The 27,073-nt window shown below is 38.1% G+C and overlaps 1 protein-coding gene across 5 annotated transcripts in view; it reads left to right on the top strand.

Annotated features, from left to right (window-relative positions):
- The window catches only part of LOC107041748, a 188,168-nt gene that overhangs the window by 69,585 nt on the left and 91,510 nt on the right, over positions 1–27,073 (top strand). For 4 of the 5 annotated variants that reach the window (XM_015262469.1, XM_015262470.1, XM_015262472.1 and 1 more), the window contains exon 3: positions 17,065–17,784. The exons of the other annotated variant lie outside the window; for it this stretch is intronic. In XM_015262469.1, coding sequence (XP_015117955.1) covers positions 17,065–17,784 — 720 coding nt within the window. The remainder of the gene's footprint in view (positions 1–17,064; positions 17,785–27,073) is intronic. 5 annotated transcript variants of the gene reach the window in all.

Genomic DNA, 27,073 nt, shown 5'->3' with positions numbered 1-27,073 from the left:
CCTTTGAACGCTGCTTGAGCATGATAATTTCGGTGTACCTCGTTTTATCATCAATAAGGGTAATGAAATATCTGGACCCTCCAAGCGACTCAGTACGTGCAAGATTCCATATATCAGTTTGAACGAGACCCAGGAACTCTTTCGACCTGGTAGGCGCTGGTTTAAACGGTAGATTATGGATTTTAGCCTTACTGCAAATAATACACTCTAATTTTTTAATATTAGATTTCAAATTTAGTCCATCCACCAGTCTCGAACTCTGTAACAAACGTAAATCTCTGATGTTAAGGTGTCCATACCTTTTAGCCAACGTTCCAAGTTATCTGCGCCATAGTCTCGGGCAGTGAATGCTGATTCAGTGGTCTTTTCTTGAATAATATATAACTGTCAAAAAAAATATGTTAAACATAGACAACATGTTAAAAAAAATATACCCAACTCTGGTATCTCATTTGACATGTTGTTGACAGCGAGTAAACAAAAAGGAGGATTGATGCAATTATTATCAGAACGAAATGACTTGAACAAACCCCGAGTTACGAAAACGAAAAAAGTTATTGATAACATTATTTCCTTTTTTGAGAGTCGTGAGTCAAATAACACATGATTATCTATTATTTTATTATACTTTTTCTGTTTGTTAATTATTACAGTGTTTATAGATAGTCAATAAAAAAAAGACTGAATTACCGCACTTTTGAACTACTCATTATAACTCGACTATTTCAAAAACATCCGCGCCACCGACTCGAAGCTGCGTTGTTGTCACGACGCGCATACTGAACCTACTTGCCCCGCCCATTGGGGGGAAAAAATAACTTTGTATGATTTCTCGAAAATGAAATGGTCAAACAATTTCATTTTTTTTCTGTATATTGACACTATTTCTACTCTGTTTTTTTAAAATAAAAAATGTCCAGTGGTTGTTTTTTGAAAAATTAAAAACGATGAAACTGCACTTAACAATCTGTAACATTCAAAAAAAATTATCTGAAGTTTGAGATGGTCAATTGCAATTATAATGGGCTCATTTTACAGCTAATTTTTAGAGCGATCTACGATAAAAATTGAAAAAAAACTGTCGAAAAAAAGTTACACAACAACCTTAAGCTGGAAATCCACAGGCCATTCTCCAGTTTCATTTTATGGCTGAAGCTTAAGCTTCAATACAAATTGATATCTTTGGCTTCCGGATGGATANGCGTTGAGTTTCAGCATTGCGCCGACGTTTCGCAAACATTGCAGTCTGCATCTTCAGGGCTATGAGCTCCGATTCTGAGCTCCGATGTCTTGGGGTAGTCCTTATATGCCTTCCCTTGTGGTGGTGGGGGAAGGGGAGGGGGGGGGTGGTCAGCCAATCATATGTTTTTACCTGAGAGGCACAACAGAACGCATAAGTAGAGTACTTGGCAAACATAACATTCGAACGATCTTCCAGCATCCAAAGAAGATCGGACAGATGCTGCCAAGTGCAAAGGATCCAAGACCACCTCGGAGCACACCAGGAGTGTACGAGATCCCCTGCTCATGCGGGAAAGTGTACATTGGAGAAACCGGGAGGAAGATCAGTACACGGATCAAGGAACACCAGCGGTGCTCCAAATACGGTTACTTAGAACAGTCTGCCCTGGCTGAACACTGGATGGACACTGGACATACTATCCAGTACGACCAAGCTAGAATGTTGGTCAAATTTCAAAGGTATTTCAAAAGGAAATACCGAGAGGGTTTGGAGATCCATAAAAACCCTAACAACCTCAACAGGGACAGAGGATATGAAGTGAACCCCATTTGGAAAGCCGTCCTCCTGGTTTTTTTTTAATTGACCAGCTGATCAATTAAAAAACATGATTGGCTGACCACCCCCCCCCTTCCCCTTCCCCCACCACCACAAGGGAAGGCATATAAGGACTACCCCAAGATATCGGAGCTCAGAATCGGAGCTCATAGCCCTGAAGATGCAGACTGCAATGTTTGCGATACGTCGGCGCAACGCTGAATCCAAACGCGGCATCCATCCGGAAGCCAAAGATGTCATTAATCATGGCCGCGAAAGCCTCAAAACTAAGTTCAATATAAATTGTTCCGACAATAGAAATTGTTCCTTCAACTTTCAAGGTCTGACTGCCAGCAGTTTCAACTCCGCAACCAGAACCTAGATTGATCTCAGAATGTAGTGAACGATCATTACACATGTGTGTGGTCGCTCCAATGTCCAGACACCATGTTCGATTTTTATCTGCAATAAAGTTTCATTGCTCTGCTACTAATGCACCTGCAACATCATCATTGAACTGTTGAGCTGTGTTCGCTGATGCCTCCGTGTTATGCGATGTGTTACTCCTGTAGTCTCTTGCCATACGACCATATTTGTTGCATTTGTTACAACGTCCATTGAATCAACGGCTCTCATTTTTCCATGGCTTATTAGACTGGTTCTTACTATTGTGTCCCTTCTGCTGCACAAAAAAGCATTCTGACCATTTTCTGCAACTGTTTCCGAACTGGCATTTCCAGAACGTCTTGCTTCATCTTCATTCAATTTTGATTTTCCGAATTCTATAGTTAGAACTTTATCTCTTAACTCCTTGGCCACAACAAAAATTTCATACTTTTTTGTTATAGTATTCAGCAGCATAATTGTTAATAATTCTTGAGGTATTTCGACCCTCGCCTCGTCAAGTAGCTCAGCTTTGTACGCAAAATTGATAATATGCTGAGTCATTGTGATATTAGGTTCTTTCTTCATTTGAGAGAGTTGACGATAACAGCACAGATTTCTACACCGGTCCTCTTGACCGATCGATTTCCGTCAAAGCTTCCCAAGCATCTTTAGATGTAGTTTTATTCTTCAAATAATGTAACTGACTTTGTGTTACTCCCATTGTGAGGATTGCCAATGCCTTCCCATCTAACTTCACCCAATCTGCATACGTGGCTTCATTTTCTGCACGTCTCTGCAACGTTGCATTTACATATGACCAATCACTGAAAGTTGAAAAATTTTGCATTTGAATTCGCCAAGGTTCATAATTCTTGTCGTTGAGCCTGTCCGCCACGTTTACTCCATTCAAATTCATGTTTGACCACGCCTCACGATAAATCTTCCAGAAGGAAATATAACTTCTCTCTTCAAAACACGCGCATATAATTAATTCATCATCTGACGTGTTTTAAGTACCTAGGCCCATAACCTGTTACGGTTTTTCAGGTAAAATATGCTTTATTCAGTGGATAATTAAAGAGAATTACAGAGAGAAAAATGTACGTATCAATCGAAGCGTAATAATGAAAAATTGACATTCACAAATTACCCAATTGACAATCGCGTTACTTCACATAATTTGACATTCTACATTTGTTGAGTTCATTGGTAAACTACAATCTTCTACAGAATATTTGGGCATGAATTTTTTACGTTTTTTTCACTCGGATCCTGCAATATAAACCAAAGCAAAGTATAGCGGAAAAAACTTGGAAAATCAGTGCTCAATAATTTCAATTAGAAATCTATTGATTTTTTCCTATTAAACATTCAATAGAATCTGTGCACAAAAAAAAGGAATTTTAACGAAAATTCCTTACAATTTTAATAGAATCCTCATGCAATGTCTAGAGAATATCAATATAATTTTCTAACGAATTCGCTAAGGTTTTCTATTAAATTATTTCATACGTGTGATCGCGGAATTTGGCTGCATATGTCATATAACATGGGTGTCGTGAACTGTCTAATCAATTGAAAATTTAAAAAATATTTCTCGGACAATTTCTGGGATTGGACAGCATCCAAACCCATCAGAGGCGCAGCGTATGAGGAGCAATTTTTTCAACGTAAGTTTCATCCAATTTTTCCCCCTCATTTTCCCGGGGATTTGGAGCAAAGTTTCCTCCACCTTTTTATTGCTTCCGCATGGAAGCTTTGAAAACGCAATTTTTTTTGATTTTCTAATTTTGCTGGGATATGACTCAGTGGTCTGAAACGTCGAAATATGATGTTTTTAGATGATGTCTGTATGTATGTGTGTGCGTATGTCCAGAAATGTGTCAGTAACTCCAAAACCGTAATTACAAAAAACTTGAAATTTTGGCTCATAGTTGATACCAACGAGATACAAATCTGTGCTAAATCTCACCCTGATCGGTTGAATAGTTCCTGAGATAGCGATTTCTCAAAAATAGTTTTTCACAAATATCTCGGGAACGGCTTGACCAATTTCATTTTTTTTTTCAAAATATTTGTCAAGATGAGACCTATCTTACTGTATAGAAGTTCAATCACCCCGCTACAGAGAATTGAGTTTTATTTTCATTTTTTCATTTTTTTTACGAAATCGCTGGTTACTACGATAACTTGAAAAATAATTGAGATAGAAACTTCAAATTTTGTATGATTGTAGGTCTCATGGTAACAAAGTTTGGTATTTTGAATGGGCGAAATCGAACAAGTAGTTACGGAGATATTCAACTTTGTATGTGAAACTTTTTTCTTTAATATCTCAAAAACCACTCAGCCGAATAAAATTTTTTTTTTCAAAATATTCGTTATGATGGTGGCTATCTGGCAAATTGAAATATAAGTACCGTTGCATTGCAAGTTTTCGAGATGTTGCTATTTTTCTATTTTTAGGTGATCAGCTTACTCGTGTGGTTATAATGTGGTTAGAAGTTTATTTAACGATCTCCAATTTTGAGTAGTGATCGATACTATTTAGCTACATAACTCGAAAGAATTTGAGATTAATTTGTTAAGTAGTTCGTGAGATGGAACATTTTGTAAAAAATCGTATATTACGTCAATTACCGTGTTTTTCTTTAGTTATCGGATTTTTTATCACAATTTCTTGGAATTTCATGTTACTGACATATTGGCATGACGAAATAATCCATTTATCTATTTATAGAATGTTTATTATAAAAATTAGGGCGAGTTAAATAAATGAATGTATATGAGGTATTCCACGTCAAATGAGTCCATCGCTGACCCTCACCCTTTTGGAAATTAATGGCGATTTTTTCTACAATCGGGGAGGTTGAAAAACTACAAATTTTTTTAGATTTTTTCGGTAGCCCAGTTCGGAGATGTGATTTTTTTCACATTTTTCCGTTTTTTCCAATAACTCGAGTTCTATTTCTCCGATTTTAATTTATTAAGCGTCAAAATTTTTCACTTTTTACCGCCTACCCGGTTAGAAATTCAACCGGGGATTCAGCCGCAACTCGGGTGAGCGCGAGGTCAGCCTCGGCTTGCCGCTTGACCCGAGTTCACGCCGCGATACGCCGCTCCATACCGGCTCACAGTCGAACGCTCATCAGACGGCATAACCCGGCACTTGAGTTTGAGCTGTGGCTCAACGCTTAGAACTCAGCTCCGATTGAGTCGTGTCGTTTCGATTGGAGGGTGGAATAGAATGATATTTATGCATTTTTAGAATATCGATTCAAAATTTGAATACTTTGGAAAATCCTTGTCTTCTTACTATAAAAAAAAATGGAATTCCACTGAACTTTCTATAAAATTTGAAATTTACTGATTTTTCCCTCTGTCATCGAATGTAAAACCTGGCACTTTCTCTACGAATTCCTATTGAATTTCTATTGGAGCTCTATGAGAATTCTATTTAAGTTTTATTGCAATTCTATTGAAAAATTCTATTTTTTTTTGCGTCAATTCCATTGAAAATTATGCAACTTTTCCCTGCATTTTTAATAGATATTTGTTTGTAGAAAAAAATCCATTGATTTTTCTACATAATTTATTCTGTTAGGATTTCTTCCACAGAAAGTATTGGGCATGAATTTTCCACGCCTAAGAAAATCTATAGGAACATAAAAACCTATTTACTTTCTTGCACCAAATTTTACCTTAACAAAAAGACTATGAAGTTGCATAATCTCCTATCGAATCGGCGCAAGAAACGAATGGAATTCTAATAGAACTTCCAGAGAATTCTTATAGAATTCCAATAGAAATTTAATAGAAAGCGCTAGGTTTTTCTGTTGAATTTTTTCATGCGTGTTATTTCGGCATACCTGTATTCAACATTTCCCTAATAAATCGTAGAATATTCTTAGAACTCGTAGGCCTATTTAAAAATGAAGAATATCCTCTCCTGTAGCGTTGATAATTAATGATAAAGGTTCGTTAACGTTTTTCAAGTGATTATTTTTCTTGATTTTGTTTGTTGTATTCGCGAGAAAAAAGAAAGTTTTGACTACGTTTCAGTGAATTGTTCTACCTTGTATTTTCAGATTAATCCCATTCGATTAGTTAATATCACGTTATTTCTGATGAGCTTGTGATTGTTCATCTGAAAAAGCATGCCATCTTCACATTTATTCGATTGTTTTTTCGCTCAAATCACGATGCCATCGGACCTGTCAAATCATTATTGAGGTTAAGTATACTGGGATTGAGTAATTGGAGATGAACCTGAGGTTGAGCAGTGGCCATTCAACTAAAGCCCGGCGAAGCGTTTCGCGTAATAGTCTAACGCTGGGCTGTGAGCGCATGACGCGGCTCAACCTCGGGTACATGTGACGCGCGTGGAGTTTATCCCAAGCTGGGGCGGAGTGGCGTATTTCTAGCTGGGATACGGGTTCCGAGCCGAGCTCGAGCGGAGTGATTTCTACCCGGGTATATAGTTTTAGTAATTATTTTTTTAATTCTNTTTCTTGCACCAAATTTTACCTTAACAAAAAGACTATGAAGTTGCATAATCTCCTATCGAATCGGCGCAAGAAACGAATGGAATTCTAATAGAACTTCCAGAGAATTCTTATAGAATTCCAATAGAAATTTAATAGAAAGCGCTAGGTTTTTCTGTTGAATTTTTTCATGCGTGTTATTTTGGCATACCTGTATTCAACATTTCCCTAATAAATCGTAGAATATTCTTAGAACTCGTAGGCCTATCGAAAAATGAAGAATATCCTCTCCTGTAGCGTTGATAATTAATAATAAAGGTTCGTTAACGTTTTTCAAGTGATTATTTTTCTTGATTTTGTTTGTTGTATTCGCGAGAAAAAAGAAAGTTTTGACTACGTTTCAGTGAATTGTTCTACCTTGTATTTTCAGATTAATCCCATTCGATTAGTTAATATCACGTTATTTCTGATGAGCTTGTGATTGTTCATCTGAAAAAGCATGCCATCTTCACATTTATTCGATTGTTTTTTCGCTCAAATCACGATGCCATCGGACCTGTCAAATCATTATTGAGGTTAAGTATACTGGGTTTGAGTAATTGGAGATGAACCTGAGGTTGAGCAGTGGCCATTCAACTAAAGCCCGGCGAAGCGTGTCGCGTAATAGTCTAACGCTGGGATGTGAGCGCGTGACGCGGGCTCAACCCCAGGTACATGTGACGCGCGTGGAGTTTATCCCAAACTGGGGCGGAGTGGCGTATTTCTAGCTGGGATACGGGTTCCGAGCCGAGCTCGAGCGGAGTGATTTCTACCCGGGTATATAGTTTTAGTAATTATTTTTTTAATTCTTAGATGCTCATAATAACGAATTTTCGAAAAAAAAGTTGAAAAACTTGAATTTTGCAAATTACGTCACGGTTGATATTCAAATTTTTTTTTTCAGTAATTCTCATAATCAAAGCAAGTATTTCGAGCTGTCATTCAACTTGGCCATCCTCCTGGATCTATGTTATTTTTAATTTTTTCTTTTGGAAATTTTGCAAATTTGGTCAAAACATCACAAAGCGACTTCGACTATGTATCAAAAAAATATGTAATATATAGGTATACAATCAAATTCACTTCATACTGTCTATAATCAAAGTCGATCAATGCCATTTTGAGGTGTAGCGACCAAACTTACGGAATTGCGAAACGAAAAAATTGAAAATAAAATAGATCTAGGACGATGCCCAACTTGTATGATGGCTCAAAGTACTTGTTTTGATTATAAGAATTACTTTAATAAAATTAAACAAATCATCCATGACGTAATTTGCAAAATTCAAGTTTTTCAAGTTTTTTATTCGAAAAGTCGTTATTATGTGCATCTAGAGATCGAAAAAAAAATTTCACTAAAAATATTCTTATAGGCAGTAAAAAATGAAAAATTTTGACGCTTAATAAATCAACATCGGATGGATAGAACTCGAGTTATTGAAAAAAATCGGAAAAACGAAACGAAAATTATATCTCCGAACTGGGCTGCCGAAAAAATCTGAAAAAGTTTGAAATATAGTTTTTCAACCTCCCCAATCGTAGAAAAAATTGCCATCAATTTCCAAGAGGGTGAGGGTCAGCGATTGACTCATTTGGCGTGGAATACCTCATATAAAAAGTGTCACGACGCATCCGTGGAATACAAATAAAGAGAAGAGAATAAAGATAAAAAGACGAGCGAACACGAAGTTGGTTAAGAGGGAGAAAAAGAACGAATACGTAACACTATTCCCTTTTTTGAAAAGTTGTCGCCCCAGTAACAACGCGCCTGTTGAAGGCAAACGTATTGCAATTTCGGTTAATCAATAACTGAAATGATACTTCATTTATCTAGGGCCTTCAATTCAACTCTTTTTCAAAAACCCAGATGGAAAATAACAGAAAAAGAGAAGGTTTGACTCGAAATAATGCATTTGATCTTCACGGGAAATTCCTCTTTCTTCCAACGGGAGTTTCCAAAATCCAGGTGATTTTATTTTATTCCTTATTGGTACATCCATGTCTGCCATCTATATAGATACATATAGATACATTATTATTCTCAAGTTTGACAATTTTACTCGTGTTCTCCTTTGGCATAAGCCTTCAGGTACTAATTACGAATATTTCAAGACCAATTAGAATACGCTACTTGCGCCGAGAGCGGAAACAAAATGGAGACCTATAATCTGACCAAATGACCTCAGGGAGACATATAATCTGGCCAAATTTAAATTAAAAAAAAATTATTTTAGCCAATCAATTACTCAATTTTCTAAAAATTAACCATCAGAAAGGTTGCGCTGTAAATGTTTACATACACACATGATTACCAAAATTCATATTTTTTTAATGGAATTGCTACGGATCCATTCGGAAGCATATGAGACAGGCCTTTTAGTTTCAATAAATATTCGACTGAATTATAAATTTTACTACAATAAATAAATTGGCTGTAGGCCTTCACCGGACGCGGCCTGGGTCAAAGGCTGCGAGCGCTCAAGAAAATTCCTTAGTTCACAGATTTATTCGACAATATTAATAATTGATTGGGCGCCAGTTAGTTTATCGTTAACTAACAACGTTTTCCCGACTTATCTCAGGGAGTGGAAAGTTGGAAGACCCAAGACTGGAGAAATTCGACAGAGAAAGAGAAAGAAATTAGGCAAGAATGTTAATATTTAATTACTTACTGTTTTATGTCGACAATTCACTTGGTTTATTCAACAGGAAACTTGAAATGTTCTCGGGAATCGACTCTTTTTCACACTATATAAAATAAATAGGAAAACAATACAAAATATAAATTACAATACAAAGTATAACCATACGATGTCGCTGCCGGGCTAAGAGTGTCACGCTGGCGACTTCTTGCCTATTCCCAGGCGCAGACGTTAGCAAAAATCGATACTTTAGGGCATGAACCCACAGTGACGACCCAATCACATTGGACCGTCGTTTCAGGCGAAATTCAGATTAGAGTGCGTGAATGATAAATTAAACAAATCAAAATTCCTATATATCATAAATAAATTAATGTTCGACAATAAATGCAAATAATTCCCTAGAGCAGCTCGCGAGATCCCCGAGAACTGGGGAAATTGTGTCGACGCGAAGGGAAAACAATATTTCCTGTCACACATACTACCAATGATATTGGTAGAAACTAAAAAAGAAAAAAAGTAATAACACACAAAGTAACAATGAAATGGCTTCTGTCGGATAGGCTTCAACTTCTGCTTGTATCATATATGTACGCTCGTGGGGCCTCAACTTGGAATTTGGTACGGAGTTTCCTCGTGGCACCAGCCCGGGTAGAAATCACGCCGCTCGAAATCGGCTCGGAACCCGTATCCCAGCTAGAAATACGCCACTCCGCCCCAGCTTGGGATAAACTCCACGCGCGTCACATGTACCCGAGGTTGAGCCGCGTCACGCGCTCACAGCCCAGCGTTAGACTATTACGCGAAACGCTTCGATGGGCTTTAGTTGAATGGCCAGTGCTTAACCTCAGGTTCATCTCCAATTACTCAATCCCAGTATACTTAACCTCAATAATGATTTGACAGGTCCGATGGCATCGTGATTTGAGCGAAAAAACAATCGAATAAATGTGAAGATGGCATGCTTTTTCAGATGAACAATCACAAGCTCATCAGAAATAACGTGATATTAACTAATCGAATGGGATTAATCTGAAAATACAAGGTAGAACAATTCGCTGAAACGTAGTCAAAACTTTATTATTAATTTAACCGTTATTATTAATTATCAACGCTACAGGAGAGGATATTCTTCAGTTTTCGATAGGGCTGCGAGGTCTAAGAATATTCTACGATTTATTAGGGAAATGTTGAATACAGGTATGCCAAAATAACACGCATGAAAAAATTCAACAGAAAAACCTAGCGCTTTCTATTAAATTTCTATTGGAATTCTATGAGAATTCTCTGGAAGTTCTATTAGAATTCTATTCGTTTCTTGCGCCGATTCTATAGGAGATTATGCAACTTCATAGAGTCTTTTTGTTAAGGTAAAATTTGGTGCAAGAAAGTAAATAGGTTTTTATGTTCCTATACATTTTCTTAGCCGTAAGATTTCTAAGTTTTTTCCACTCGGTTTTTCTCCTTTTCTTTTAATCAAATGCAGGAACAAAACTTGGAAAATTCATGCCCAATAGTTTCTGTGGAAGAAATCCTAACAGAATAAATTACCTAGAAAAATCAATGGATTTTTTTCTACAAACAAATATCTATTAAAAATGCAGGGGAAAGTTGCATAATTTTCAATGGAATTGACGCAAAAAAAATAGAATTTTTCAATAGAATTGCAATAAAACTTGAATAGAATTCTCATAGAGTTCCGATAGAAATGCAATAGGAATTCTTAGAGAAAGTGCCAGGTTTTATATTCGATGACAGAGGGAAAAATTAGTAAATTTCAAATTTTATAGAAAGTTCAGTGGAATTCCATTTTTTTTTCATAGTAAAAAGACAAGGATTTTCCAAAGTATTCAAATTTTAAATCGATATTCTAAAAATGCATAAATATCATTCTATTCCACCCTCCACTCGAAACGACACGACTCAATCGGAGCTGAGTTCTAAGTGTTGAGCCACAGCTCAAATTCAAGTGCCGGGTTATGCCGTCTGATGAGCGTTCGACTGTGAGCCAGTATGGAGCGGCGTGTCGCGGCGTGAACTTGGGTCAAGCGGCAAGCCGAGGCTGAGCTCGCGCTCACCCGAGTTGCGGCTGAATCCCCGGTTGAATTTCTACCCGGGAGAATGTTTCGTATTAAAATCATAACAAACACGCCGCCACACGGAGGAAAAAATACCACGAAAAGTACTTTGTTAGGACGGTAAAATAGATAGATGTTGACGGCCCAGAAAAATTGACATGCTAGCGCCGGGAATACTCTAATCTTTCGCGGTCAATTTGAGCAAAATTCTTGAAGCACAGCAAAAATTTCGATGCTCCCACGTGAAATTTTCCGACTCCTTCAAAATGACCCCATTTTGCCACGCTAACACAGTGATTTTTCTGGTATTTCTTTCTCTGCGCATACCCGTTTGACGGTGGGAAAAATACTTGCAATATCGAAACTGTTAGGATACCATGGAGGTACCAGTATCGGACGGTGTACGAGTATCCGACAGCCGAGCCCACTTTCCTTAATATTGTGCTTTTTTTGTATTTCTCAACTAAAAAGCACTTTCTTTCAATAATGTGGATTAAACTATCAGTTTTTGCTTCTATGTGTCGAATAACTTTCAAACTATTTTTTTTCTTTCGGTTTGCCTCTATGCGACGTCTGCAGTGACCGTTTCTTAACGAAATGGGTTAGCGTCCCTGTTTCGTGTATGATAGCAAAAAAGCAAAATATGAGTGAATATTCCAATTAAGTATTTTCAGATACTATTAGGGTGATATTAGGGATGCGCAGAGACTGCTAAATTATTCAAAAACATTCACAACGAATAAAAATCACGCTTTCGGATATTGGGACACTAATAAAGCAGTCTGTCCTTGTATCCCAATACGAGTTTTTTGTTCATCTAATCTCAATGACATTTTTTTGTTGTGTCTCGCCTCTCAACGATTATGTGAATGGGAAAGTTAAACGATCATCACAATCATCGGTAATTAATTAATGATTTGTGGACGTCCGCATGAAAAGGGACTAATTTGTCGATATGGAGTTATGTATACACCGATAGAATAATTCATTTATTCCAAACGAGATTCGTTAATTATCAACGAATGGTAGAGTTGAATGTGACCTAGTAGATATTCGTTAATAGTCAACGAATGGTTGATTTGAAAGGTGAAAGATGAGTCAAACAAGGTTCCTCAAATATGCATTTGTTAACTATTAGTGAATGAACATTTAGTGAGACCGAATAGACTCTAGACTTCAATCAAATCCATTCGTTAAGAATAACTATTCTTTCTATCAGTGTACTTTGATAATATTGATAATGTTCCGCACATTTTTTGAGCCCAAAATGATTCTCATAGGGTCGAAAATGACATCGCTAGAGAAGATAAAAAAAACACTGGTGTAAAAAAACCGACGTCGGTGGCCGAGTGGGCTAGACGCAAGTCTAGTGTGCGAAAGGTTATGAGTTTGATTCCCCGTGGAACCGAATTTTTTAACGGAAGGCTAAAAAAAAATATGGGTGTAAATGGGAAGTGGTGAGATAAAAACGTGAATATCTCAGAAACTAGAATCGACAAAGTGGTCATGCAGATGTTATTAAATCAATCGCAAAAATATTCATTTTTGGATTTTTGAAAGATCAGACGGAATATCATATTTATTCCATGTTCTGTTTTCTGATGATTTATATAATAAATATTTATAATTTTTCTGTCTTGTTAATCATTTCGCAATATGAACCTAACCTCGTACACGAGTGTGTATCTACTCAGTAGACTCTACTGGGTCCTCAGTAGTGTTGGATACTGAGACTACGCGACATTCGGCTGTCGGATACTGGGTCGTAGGAGTCATCGACTTATTTATGTTAATGTTTATTTACAGCTACATTACTTATACGATTTTTTGAATTTTTCTTGTTTTTGAATTGTTCAAAATCACTTCTTGTCCGTTATATATAATATTTTCGACTTGGATAACGAAATACATAAATTTTATCCTGGGATTCTGCTTAGACTGTCGAATACTGGTACCTCAACGGTTAAAGTTGAAAAATTCGGATAGAACAGTGAACAAAGAATGAAGTTGAAAAAAAGTGAACGATCATCATGAAAAAAGAATTAAAAAATGGAATAAAGAGTGATTATAAACAAATAAGGTTTGAAAGTAATTTAGAAATCTCGGGAGGGACGACTTTATCCGGTCAGGTTTTCCCTTAACATAGGTTTTCCTCCTGTTACGTCATTATTTCGCAGTAAATATTTGAAGATATTTCGTTAAATAAATACTGAAAAATTATGAGTATTAGTTTCTTCTGTTTTTAGTCTACCTTACGGAAATAGCTAGGGATTGTAGTCGCGTGAATTGTTGGAACAAAATAGAAAAATGAAATCAAACTTTAAACAAGGTAAAATTATAGTTTTAAGAAGCCAATTTAAATTCATATAAAATCAAAAGTTTTCATAACATTATTTCACAAATCAATTGGCAGTTTTTTTGTATGAAATTTGCAAACAATAATTTCAATAATCATCGCAAAAATTTTAATTAACATGAAAAAACAATTTAATTGTCGATTCTCAAAAAAAATTGAACATGGTTCAACTTATCCATTTACTCTGAAATTCTCAGTGATGTCATCCAACTCCGTGGTTCCGTATATTCAAAAAAAAATTACAAACCGAAATAAAATTTTGTTACATTTCACAAGCTTAGAAAACTTCTCTAATTCATTAATTTTTGTTGAACTTGATCATTAAGTTAAATATTCGTAAAACGTTTTACGGATATTTCGTGTGCGTCAAACGCCGTTTACAGACATTATGAACAAAAATTATGTTAGTCACTCGGCCGAAAACAACTTTTCTGACTTGTGTGATTGCATTCCTCGGCTTCCCCTCGGCCTGCATCCCTCACAGCCGTCGGAAAAGTATTTTTCGGCTTTTTAACGAAAATAGCTATTTCATCACTTGCGCGTAAAATGACATTTTATACACGCTCCGCATGTGTAAAAAAAACTCGTAAGAAAAGTGTTCTTTGACCCTTGGGAGTGTAGCACATGCCTTCGGCGAGCGGTTCACACCTCCCACGTGTAAAAAAATCATTTTTTTGCCACTGCTATTACGTTCACCTCGCGCCGATAAGTGCGGTTTCCTTTTCGAGTAAACGAAAAGGCACTTTTCGGCATGAGGTGAACGTAGCAGCTGTCTAAAAAAAATATTGTTCGACAGATGTGAGACATGTGAGACGGGAATTCGGTTCACATGTCTCACATTGGCTCGCTTCGGGCCGCCAACTTCACAGTCGTGAAAATTCCGTCTGACCCGTATCGAAATATACTGTATTGACTGATGATATAATGTACGATTTCGGTACAAAATGACCGTAGTAGCAGTGACAGAAAAAACATTTTGGTCTTTTGAATGTTGAAAATACCACATGAGTAGCCTCGATGGAATTAAAATTTTTTAAGTATAAAACCGGTCCAATAATTAGCGAAATCATCCAATTGATCTTAGGGATATAGGAGAAGAATGGAGGGAATAATAGGGGGGGGGGAATGGTTCATTATTCTACAAAATATCGGCTGTTCAACACTTGAAGAGATAATTCATAGTGAATTGGTAGAACACAATCAACCAATGTCGGTTTAGGTTCAGCTTGATGTCGATAATTATTGAAAGAATTGGATAATTAACGAGCATAAATAAGTCTGGAGAAATATCTCAGAAATTGATGTTTTTAGAATCAAATTTCAAGAACCTGGGGTCCAGAACATCCTCTATAAGAACGATATCCCCAAAAGGTTCAAACAATGCGTGTGTTTTCAACATGGCTCGTAAGGATAATCGGGCGAGTCCGGAGGGTGAGAAAAAAAGCACCCATTTTTTTCTTTTTTTTTACGTATTCTTTAAATGATGGAGAAGGCGTGTGGAAAGTTTCAGACTGTTGGGTTAGATGGTTTATTTATTATGAATTTTTGAAAAAGTTTTCATTTAACCCGTGATCTTATGGAAATCACAAAAAAAACTGCAAAACCCAAGGAAAAAATGCAGCCAAAGTCATGAAACTTTAGACACATTTAGAACATGTGATCAATAATTTTTTGAGTGAAAAAGATTGTCTTCTAGAAGCATTGTTTATTAATAATAGCGAAAAAAGTACTGAAAAATGAATTTCTGCGCACGCAGCCTAAACGAACAGCAGCGTCCCAATTACCGATCGGGTGCGGGTAGCGCGGTCAATTTTAACTTCTCTTAAGAGAGAGAGAACCATGAAGCGTTGCGATTGGAGCTCCCTCGAGCCAGTGGTACTAGTTCCGGGTGAAAAAAAAAAAATACCGACGATGTTGCCACTTTTTAGCATGAATTAATATTTTTTCATTTATTAAAAAAAAAAAACAATCTGAAAACCATTCAATGTGTGGAACAGATACAAATAAATTTGACTAGCTCTAAAAATAATTTTTAACCGGAGATACTCCCTAATATTACCTGAATTTTGAATCCGAATGGGAAAAAATTTTTTGTTCAGCGATTGATTTCGGCAAGAAAACAATAGAAACCCCTCCGCCTCACCTCCTAGATTTCCTCCTCGCCCGATTATCCTTAATTAGTTGGTTTACTTTTTCCTTTCACGTGTTCATTAAAATAAAGATGAAACGACGTTCTTTCAGATTTTCTTCCTCAATTATGTAGTTTTTTTAAAGTGTGATTGATCTGATTTCAATAAAAAATTGCCAATGCATAATTCACGAATCTTTGGCTTTTTCTGTTTTCTGAGTCGTAGAATCTGAATTTGTTTGTTGGACTTCACCAAACTCGTGCATTTAAAAGTTATAAGCAATTTAATTGTTTAAATGCGCATAACTCCGGAGCTGTAAGCCCCACAACAAAAAAGTCTGCATATAAAATACTCAACTCGTCAAGACAAATCTATTGTTGTTTGACTCATCTTGATATTTCACAAAACAACGGAGATACAGTTTTTTTATTCGGAAGGCCAGCGTGCGCTCATGTGACGTACGGAGAACAATGTAGTCCATACGCTAGCTATGGATTTTCCCTGAAAATGAGGTCCACGGCTAAATTCTATTAATGTTTACTAATTCGAATGTGTAGAATACAAATATGTAGCTTATTTTATCATCCACTGAAGACAAAAGACGATGGATTCGTCTTATCGAGACGAATATTTTCTGTGGACTTTTTTTTGTTGTGGGGCTTATCGTTTCCGAGTTATCCACATTGAAAAAATTAAATTGTCTATAACAATACCTTTGCCCAACCGCATGGTAAAATAAGCGATATATTCGTATTCTACACTTTTGAATTATTAATTGCAAATCAAATTTTGCCGTGCATCTCATTTACTGGGAAAAACCATAGCTAGCGTATGGACTAGATCGTTCTTCGCACGTCACATGAGCGCACGCTCACCTCCCGCATAGAAAAAAGATATATCTCTGTTGTTGTTTGAGATATCAAGATTAGTCAAAAAACAATTAATTTATCTTTAATTTGTGTTTTTTGAGACGAGTATTTTATATGCAGATTTTTTTTGTTATGGGTCTTGCAGCTCCAGAGTTACGTGCATTTAAACAATTAAATTGTTTATCACTTTTGAATACATGAGTTTGGTGAAGTCCAACAAACAAATTCGAAATCGACGACCCAAAAAAGTTGGGACTACAAACTACTAACAATTCTTAATATTTAATCATTCTTTTGTAATAGTGGAAGCAGAATTGGAAGAATCCAATGCTATAAAACGTCGGCGGGCATCTTCGAAAGGAATTCAGAAGAACCTTCTGTCAAAAATAACTGCTGAAAGCCTCGAAAAAGAAACTACTGACGATAATAAGAGTATATCAATAACTTCCGAAGAAAAGCCAAAAATAAAAGACGATAAAGAGCCCAAGAAAATCGACACCATTACAACAGATCCGCCAAATTTTTGCAACAACCCCGAATCTAAGGGAGCATCTAGTAACAGTCAGAACGTTGATATGTCGAATCCCCTGTATAAAGAGCCCTTCAAATTTGGTTGGAAGCGTGAAATGATTTACAAGGGTGGATTTGAAAGTACTGCAAAGAAATCGGCAGACATTTATTATTACTCTCCCAAGGGAAAGAAAGTTAAGAGTCTTCGAGAAGTTGCAGAGTGTTTGACAACAAAGGAACTTTCTTTAGACAACTTTACGTTTTATAAAGAGCCAATTGGTATTGACGACCCTTCTATGGAAGTGATTAGGGACGCGAAGAGGCTTAGATCAGAATCGGCAGGTGGTCAAGTCACACCTACAAAAAAAAGCTTGAATAAACGTTCATCGCTCACTAGGAAAGTGCTGACACCACCTCCATGTCCACCTAAAACTGTCAAGATCTCGCCTTCCAAGGGCACGACTCCTGCAGGATTCAAGGTCAAAGTTGCGAGCAAGCGAGGGGCTCAAAAGAGTAAGGGCCAATTTTCATCCTCCATCTATTTCTAGGGAAAGAAAAGGTTTCCAAAAATTTCAAATTTTCATCTTTGGTAATGCTTTGAAAAGGGGGGGGGGGTGAAAGAAGTATATATCAAATGATTCTCTTTTGTAGCTTACGCAATTTCCTAAAGAAAAGCTTTTTTAATTATATGAGCGAGCCCGCCAATTCTGTATACGAAAAATTGCCTCAAAATTTTAAAAGTTTTTTCTCTTTCTTATTGGAAAGTATACTCCAAAAGAAGCGAAATGAGCGCAAACGGAGCTCTCTAACTCAATTATTGGCGGAGATATTGAAGATTGAATTATTTTTTTTCTTTTAAAAACTTCAGTTCAGTTTATTACTTTGCGTAAATACAATATCTTGTACAAAGGTGAGAAAGGTTGGCATTCTGTGAACAACTTAACATAGATTGCTTAAAATTAGGTACACAGTTTCTTACTTATACTAGTCTAGAACTTATATAAAGTCCAAGACATTGTTTATTGAGTGAGCGTTGAAGAGACTCAGCATGGAGAAAATCGAGTGGGGATTGTATTTTAGTTTTGTTAACAAGTAGGCGCCTCTCATTAACGAACAAAGGGTATTCAGTGTAAATATGAGTAAATTGATCAATGACGGCTGCCAGACAACCCGCACAGGATGACTCCTTTAGTCTAGTCAATCTGGTTGATGGAATTGTGGTGTGATCACAAAAAAATTTCCTTTAATGAAAAGATTCCAATCGATCCAGAAAAATGTCCTGAACAACATATCAAAATGTTTAAACATGATTTCATCCGGCTGTCATTCAAATTAATTAAAAACTATCGACTTTTTATGGCGTAACGCCAAGAACTTCAACCGTATAAGTTTAACTCATTCAATAGACGAGAAAAAACTATCAACTTAAAGAGAAAGGATTTTTCTACAAAATGACACTAAAAAATAATGTTTGAAGATAAATAATTACCACGAAAAAAAATGCAGAAATTTTTTAACCTCACATTACGCTCAACAGTAACATGAGGTTCTTAGACCCGCCCTTTTTCGGCCCGCGCAACTCAATCGAATACGCGCGATGCGCAGTGGGTTTGAACTAGGGCTTCTGAAAATTCTCATTCATAAGGATATTTTAATTAAATTACTGAAACAGTTGGAAACAATATTAAATGGTATGTTTGATATTGCATTTATCTGCATAGTGCATCATTCAGATGCATAAAATGAGGGAAGGGATCAATTATCTATTGAATAATTCTTCTATATGATTTCAATAATTTACTGACAATTTCAACAGTAACAAAATATTTACGCTGAATTGTCAATGCATCATCTGATCATATTACTTACATTTCTTCTGTTGCTATCCCATTAATTGATTTTCATGTTGGAACAAATAATTAGATGGGTTAACAGGTATATAATCGAATGAGAATCAGATAAATATGTACGACAGCACGCAACATACGTTCGAATCTACTGCGCATCGCGCGTGTTTGATTGAGTTGCGCGCACCGAAAAGGGGCGGGTCCGGAGCCTCATGTTATTGTTGATGGTAATGTGAGGTTAAACAATTTGAGCATTTTTTTTCGTGGTAATTATTTATCTTCGAACATTATTTTTTAGTACCATTTTGTAAAGAAATTCTTTCTCTTTAAGTTGATATTTTTTTTCGTCTATTGAATGAGTTAAAATTATACGGTTGAAGTTCTTGGCATTACGGCATAAAAAGTCGATAGTTTTTAATTAATTTGAATTTCAGCCAGATGAAATCATGTTTAAACATTTGGATATGTTGTTCAGAACATTTTTCTGGATCGATTGGAATCTTTTCAATGAAGGAAATCTTTTTGTGATCTCAAAGTCTAGATTGACTAGACTAATCCTGCGAGTTAAGTCAACTTATTCCGATATGAAAAAAATTTTCCATCACAATATCGGTATCGAACTTGAAAGTTGGTCCCGTCCCGAAAGTGTACCAAAGGAAGAAATGAATTACTCATCTTGACGTTTAAATATCGTGCAGAGTTTTTCAACTTTCACATATATATGTTTCTATACATTATATGTTGTGACGTATTTTTCAACGACACACGCGGGTATCATGTGCGTTGTCGTCCACTAACTTTCAGCAACCCTTCTGGAATCTCTCAATCCGAAATAAGAACGACGGGGAAAGTCGAGAGGAACCAAAATTTACCAAAAGGGGCGCTAGTCTTTTTAACCCTCAAAGGACAAGGTCACGATGTTGCAGCGCGTTCCACGACCAGCTCAGAAAAACCGCGGAGGCATGTGGGAACAGGGGAAACAATTAATGCAGTTCAACACCATGAATTTTTCGGAAATAAAATTGTATAAATTCACGCATTGATTCAAATAAATTTTCTCGTTGAAGTATTTCATCGGTCTAATTATTCGCGTGAAATTCGGTTATTTGAGGATTACCATTCCTTCGCCTGGTGTACAATTAGCTGTTTGAGTGCTTCTGCACTCGTGTGCTTCGGAAAATTATCCGCGCGGAGTCATTGACCCTCACGCGATCAAATCATAGAGAGGAGTAAATTACTATTTCTTCTGTTTTAAATAATGCTTCGTAATTATTAGGTGTGTGACTTAATTTTTACAGATTTTTTAGTAAATTTATTTAATATAAAAAATAGAGAACAACGAACTTAATCTTGGAAATATTGTTCATCGTTTTCTATGACCTTGCGCCATCTCTCAGGTAACATTCGAATGCCGTCGTGAAAGAAACTTGCAGGCTTCGAGGCGATAAAGTCATCGACGAATTTACGCACATGGACCGGAATAAGAACTTCCCATCCCAAGTTTAAGAGGGTCTTCTGAGTCGCGCGAGCAACGTCAGGTCGAGCATTGTCATGCAGCAGTATGACTTGCCTGCTACCTTGCCCAGTAAATGGCCTTTTCCGATCAAGTACTTCGCTCAGTTTGTTCAGTTGTCGGCTGTAGCGTTCCGCAGTCACCGTCTGACCTGTTTCCAGGAGTTCGTAATAAAGCACACCCTTCATGTCCCACCAGATATACAGGAGAATCTTCTGTAAGTGGATGTTCTGTTTCGGCGTCGATGTACTGGATTGTCCGGGATCTACCCGCGACTTTTTACGTTTGGGATTCTCGTAAAAAATATACTTTTCATCACCCGTCACAATTCTCCACAAGAAGCCCTTTTCTTGTTGCCAGGCAAGCAGTGAAAGGCACGTATTCATACGTTGACCTAGGTTATGTTCGGTCAACACATGTGGGACCCACCTTCCAAGTTTTTCGATTTTTCCCATTTGACGCAAACGTTTAGAAATAGCTGTTCGAGTGATTCCTAACTGAGCTGCAAGCTCTTGTTGCGTTTGCGTTGAGTCTTCATCCAGTAGAGCTTGCAATTCCGCATCTGTAAACTTTTGAGGCTGTCCAGGACGCGGCTGGTCACTCCAATTGAAATCACCACTTCTAAAACGTTTGTACCAATAATTGCACGTTTCATAAGATGAAACGTCGGCACCAAGAACACTATACATTGATTCCCGTGCTTCAGAAGCATTTTTTCCTTGTTGGAATTCGTATAAAATGTAGTGCCGAATGTGCTGTTTATTACTTGCCATCGTAAACTCTGCTATTCTGAAAGGTTATGTAGCCTACATAGACTTATCATTCCGTGTTCTGAAACCATTTGTCCGATCCTTTCAAAACCAGAAAAGGCCGCGAATCTATTTCTATTTTAAATATAATTTTAAGCTCGAAGAAGAAATCTGGAAAAATTAAGTCACACACCTAATACTTTTCGCGGTAATTAAGGAAAATTTCGGGAAATTTTTCTCTTTCGTTAGTTTCGTTTCGGGGGGGGGGTCTCACTCACGTTGTTGAAGGACACTCTCATATGAGCCGAGTTTAAGATCAATTTCGCAATGTTTTGGATTAAAATCGCGAGCATTACGCACGATTGAGATGTCGGAACATCTTCGGTTTAGTAAATTCAGTTCTAGTTCACGAAGGGTGATAGTACGATGGAAAGGATTAAACGGTTGTGTTCTTCGCAGAGGCTCTTTCCGCGCGATGAAATTGATCGGGCCAGTGGCCCCGGGTTGGGGTTATGCAGTGGATACAGAGGGTGTAACAGTGCTGCGCGAGTAGTATATCCAGCCGTGTATTCCCTTTGCCGCGGGTCACCGGACCGCCTGGAGCTTGCGTAAGAGTCACTCCTTTTTACTCTCAGAACTTCGATTGTAAGTAAAATTTTAACTTAAATTATTTAGTATTTCTCAAATTCATGATGAGTTATTTCTCGAGTGATTTAAGTTTCTTTCATATTTTTCGTTGTCTTCGGTTTCCGAATAATTTCATTTTGTGCTTCTCTTTTCCACCATTGATTGTGTTTTGTGCAGAAATTCAGATTCGGAGTATCACATTGCAGTTCCCCACAATGTTATTTCGCGTGGGTTCAACTTCCGTTTTCGGTTTCACCGGTCTCTTCCATTCAATTCATTCAGGCGTTTTACGTAATCATTACTATGAATAATTAAATTGACAATTTTATTGTCTGCGAGTTTAGTTGGGATTCTGCCAATAACAACTGATTCCGGAATCCCATTACTTCGCGTTTGGTGTTCCTAAGGAATCGTTACATTAGTTGTTGAGCGATGGATTACGAGGATTGATCACCCTCCCAGGACTTGACATCTTAGAATCTGTCTGTAGTCGCGAATAGCTATCGCGTTCTGCAGACTCACTTGAAATAACCTCGGACCAGAATCCGATTAATCAATTTCGCACTTCAATTATAATGTCGGCCGCGTGATCGGGTTGCGCGACGTATTTCAGGAGTTATAGCTGCACGTGGGTTATCATTATTCATTTTGAATTCATTTTTTTGTCAATGGTCGAGCTGTAATTATCGGTACTCCGTTTTGACGTCGTGTGCGAGGGGTCATATGTTTCGTACCGCCATTACAGTCGAAGATTTCTGAGTAGCTAGTACTGCGCGAGAATTATTCATGTGTTCGAAGGGTACCCCACTTGAGGATTTTCCGGGGAAAACGACACATGACTTTTAACGTTGGAACGCGAAAATGCCAATTAAATCCGAAAGCATTGGATTTTCGGTATTGGTTAGGGTAGTTCATACTACCTCAATTCTCTCGTCACATTTCTCTTAAAGTCTGAGTAATTGTCCGGTAGGGGTCAAGTTTACTCGGCAATATTACTTCCGTGTATTACGCTTCATAACTCCGTCGTTTTCTGCCATCAAATCGGTAGCGGGCTCGAGCCCCATTCCATCAAATTGCTGATACCCCGGAGAGTCAAAATTCAGTAAATAATAATTATTTTGTTTCACAATTATGATGCTGACCAATAAATGTTTTTGTTTGGAATCAATCTTTTTACATTGGTTTCCAATGAATAAATTTCTTCAATTCCATTGGGATATTCCCTAGGATTTAAGATGGCAGAGCGCACGCGAGATTGAGAGTAGAGAATATCGCGTAGGAATCTTCAGGATTAGAGTGATTATGAAAATTAAATACGTAGAGTAACGGTTGAAATGATCTTTTAGGGTCCAGTTCTCATTAATGATCGGGACGTATGAGCGTGCACGCTCTCGTCCCGAAAGTCCTTCGTCTTAGCATCTGGACTAGGTGTGAGTTGGGATTTAGGTCTCCTGTATGAGCAATTGACAGAGCGAGTGGACGATCATAATTTCACTCACCGGGCGTGCGAATCAACTGTTGCCGAGTTCCTCGTTCAGTTTTCACGTGAATATCGGCGGTATTTGTTGCGTTATCGCGGACCACTAATAATTGGGCCATTCGTACGCCGAGGGAGGAGGAGTAACAGTAGCAGTAGTCACTCGGGGACTATGTTAGGATTCTGTCTGAGCCCAGACTCGCTGAGTTGGTGGATGCAGGCATCATAATTGTTCTGAGGACGTACTATTAGGCGCTGTTGACTCTAAAATCTTGTATCGTTTTAAAATTCTTTTTGTTTGCTTTTGGGCCATATTTTATTGTATCTAATTTTTGGGGTTTCCCGATTTTGCTACGAGTTGATTCGATGCGTTGAGTTCTTTGTTAGGAGATGGCGAGAGGTCGCTCAGGAATTGTATCAAAAAGTTGCCAGGGACTCGCTGAGCTGGCATCCGAGGACTTCGCAATAACTTGAGGTTGGACCACTACGCAGCGTCACTTCTAACTCGCGTATCCGGATTGTAAATCTCACCTTCAATGTTTGGTGATATTCTTCGGTCTCTGAGGTCATTAATTTCTTCTAGGAATGCTCAGAGTATCTTCTGATACTCGTTTGTTGGGAAATTCTACTGAATTCCACTCCATTCACAAGCGGAGTTATGTCTAGTTAGGAAGAGTTCCGCGGAGAAAAAGTTCCGAGTATTGATATATCGCTCCTAGTGGTCAACTGCAAATGGAATTTCAAACTACACTTGCACCTCTGTCTGCCGAGAGGTTAGACTGACGAGTCGAGTCCTAGTGACGCGGTCTGGAGAAGAAAAATTAAATTTTTGTTCCACAATTATTTTTCGTGATTTTCTTTGAATAATATTCGATCCTCAGCAGTTTTCTGTCAACGGTTAGTATTTTTGTTTTTGCGACTTTGTCGTTTCGTCGGAGCACCGGAGTGTGATTTAATCCAACCATTATGGGTAGTTCTGACTGGGAATTCCGTCCTGGCCATATCCCTGTCTGCGCCGTTCGAGGTCGGGGGGATGGAACATTATGTGCAACGCGGTTGAACGCGGTGTAAATGACGTCAAGCACATAGTTGCGGGGAGTCTTTGTTACGCAGGGATTTCCGCGTCTTTGAGATTTCGGGGTGTTGATTTTGTCCACCCATTCAACGAAGCTCAACGGGAAACTCAGTCTATATCGTCCGTCTGTCTGCGCCGTTCGAGACCGAGATGGGGACCCTTTGGGTCTCGTCATAGTACGCGGTATAGGAGACGAAATGTATTATCTGAATTGGAGTTAGTTTCTTTTTCATTTTTCATTCTTTCATATCTCGTACCTTACTGTCATGGTGAAATTTTCATTTTCTCAGTTATCTGCGCGCAGTGATCCGTGATCTGAGTTTGTATTGTACATTAGCGTCCGGTAGGGATTGATATTTTGTTTTGAACACTAGCATCCTGTCCGCGATTTGATTTTCTGTACCCTGCATTAGCATCCCGTTCTGCATCGTGTGAATCAATTTTCAAGTCCTCGAAAGACAAGTCGAACGAGGCATCATCGAAGTAACAAGGGGATCACGTGAGATCACGGTAACTTATAGTCCGGGAATCGCTGCGACTCGCGTTTTCGCGGGGCCACAGCGTAACATTTCCGTAATATCACCTCATTCAGTGCCTCATAAAACACTCCACTTATGATTTCATGCCATCTCATTATTTTCATTTTCTTTTCTTTAGCCTATTTAAAAAAAATCTTATTATTGGATGGTCATGACATGGGGTTTGTTTGCTACTGGGTTCTGTTCCTCCCGGGTGAAACTGTCGAGTCAAATTAATTTCGTGATGTCATTGAACGTCATTTTACACTCACAGACGCTCAACCCGGTAGTTCAGTCTGGGGGGGGGGAGGGCAGTTGTAACATGATAAAAATCATGAACTGTTCCTCGCCTGAACTGACCGCGGTTAATTCGGGGGAAAATTAGTAATTCAACCCCAGCGAGGAGTCGGACCACCCAAGGCCAGATATTCTTTTATTTCTGTCGTTTATGTACTCTCTTTTCTTTTCTCTACTATCAATTCTGACGTATTACGCTCACCGCGGGTTATGCGTCACTTTGAGACGAGGGGAGTGAAGTGGAGTATCGGAGAAGGAGCTACGAAGTCGGCGCTACGGCAGATGACGAGTGGGCACACTGACGAGCCCGCACACACCGAGTCTGTGGAGACTCACACCAGCAAGCACGCGGGAGACGATAGTCCTACGCCAGCAGGCAACTCAAGCCTCTACGTGTGGACCCCCACCACCTCACCGATGGTTCTGTGGCGCAAGGCCACCACATAAAAAACTCATGCTTCAACATCGAGGGAGCGACGGATTATGTTGGCTCTTCCGCTGTTGAATGCGGAGCAGTTCACCGATTGCGAGGCGCAAGTCCCAGCGTATTGGGACCAGTTAATTATGAATTATGGCCATTGTAAACTCACCATTTTAACACGGATTCTCCGCGTGACATCAGTAGATTAGGGTGGGGGTAGGAGCGAAATTGAGGGTCCTCGGGGCGATGTATTGCCCGAGAAATCACTCTTCGCTAGGATTCAGCTTACTAAAGTCGCTCTGCGCATTAAATCTATTCGCTCTTCGAGCTCATTGAGAATTTAAGTATTATCATTTTTGGTGTTGTGCCTGGAATTTCTGGTCATCTTCCGTCATCGCTGCCGTATCTGAGAGTCCAGACGAGGTTTTCCTGGAGTTTATCGTGGATCTACGGTAAGCGTAATTTCTTTTGTGATTGCTCGCGTGGTTTTATAACGTCCAGTCTCCGGTCGCCATTTTGGGCACCGTTTGAGTCTTGCTAATATGAGTCGTACTGTGAGACGCGGCACTCAGTGGCCTTTGGCGTGATTAAATTGTCCAACTTACTGAACATTAGGGGTTCATTTTTTTTTCATTATGATTTTTTTTTTGAATTTTATGATCCACGCATCCGTGCGTCATCCACGCCATTGAATTTTTTTTGGTTAATAATCACCAAGATTTATTTGAGATTAAATCGATTTCCGTTAGCTCTCTCGGCTAGTCGGAGTTTATGAATTTACAATTATCACTACCGTTTTCTATGATTATTATTTAAGTTTAAAATATTTTTTTTTAATTATATCGAGTCGGGTAATTTACCCTCTTTAATTTTTTTTTGTCAGAATACTTTAGAAATACCTCACACCAGGTTCTAGAAAATACCTCACAACTTTTTTGCGGTTTTAACAACGGCCGTCAGCGGTGTGGTCAACCCCGTGTTCATTTCGCGGACCAGAATGCAGGATTATCCAGGCCCGCAAATCCTACAATTTCTCAGGCAACTACGGTACCCTCAGTGCTTAACTCTCAAAGGACAAGGTCATGATGTTGGAGCGCGTTCCACGAGTAGCTCAGAAACCGCGGAGGCGTGTGGGAAACAAAAAAATGGTACACTTATCACCGTGTAAAAATAAATGTATTCTGACAAAAAAAATTAAAGAGGGTAAATTTCCCGACTGGATATAATTAAAAAAAAAACATTTTAAACTTGAATAATAATCATAGAAAACGGTAGTGA

Source organism: Diachasma alloeum, unplaced genomic scaffold (assembly GCF_001412515.2).
Source record: "Diachasma alloeum isolate Michigan unplaced genomic scaffold, Dall2.0 Dall_scaffold_00377, whole genome shotgun sequence".
In the NCBI taxonomy this organism is placed as follows: domain Eukaryota; kingdom Metazoa; phylum Arthropoda; class Insecta; order Hymenoptera; family Braconidae; genus Diachasma; species Diachasma alloeum.
The sequence above is the reverse complement of the archived record's forward strand: the minus strand, read 5'-3'. Positions and strand labels throughout refer to the sequence as shown.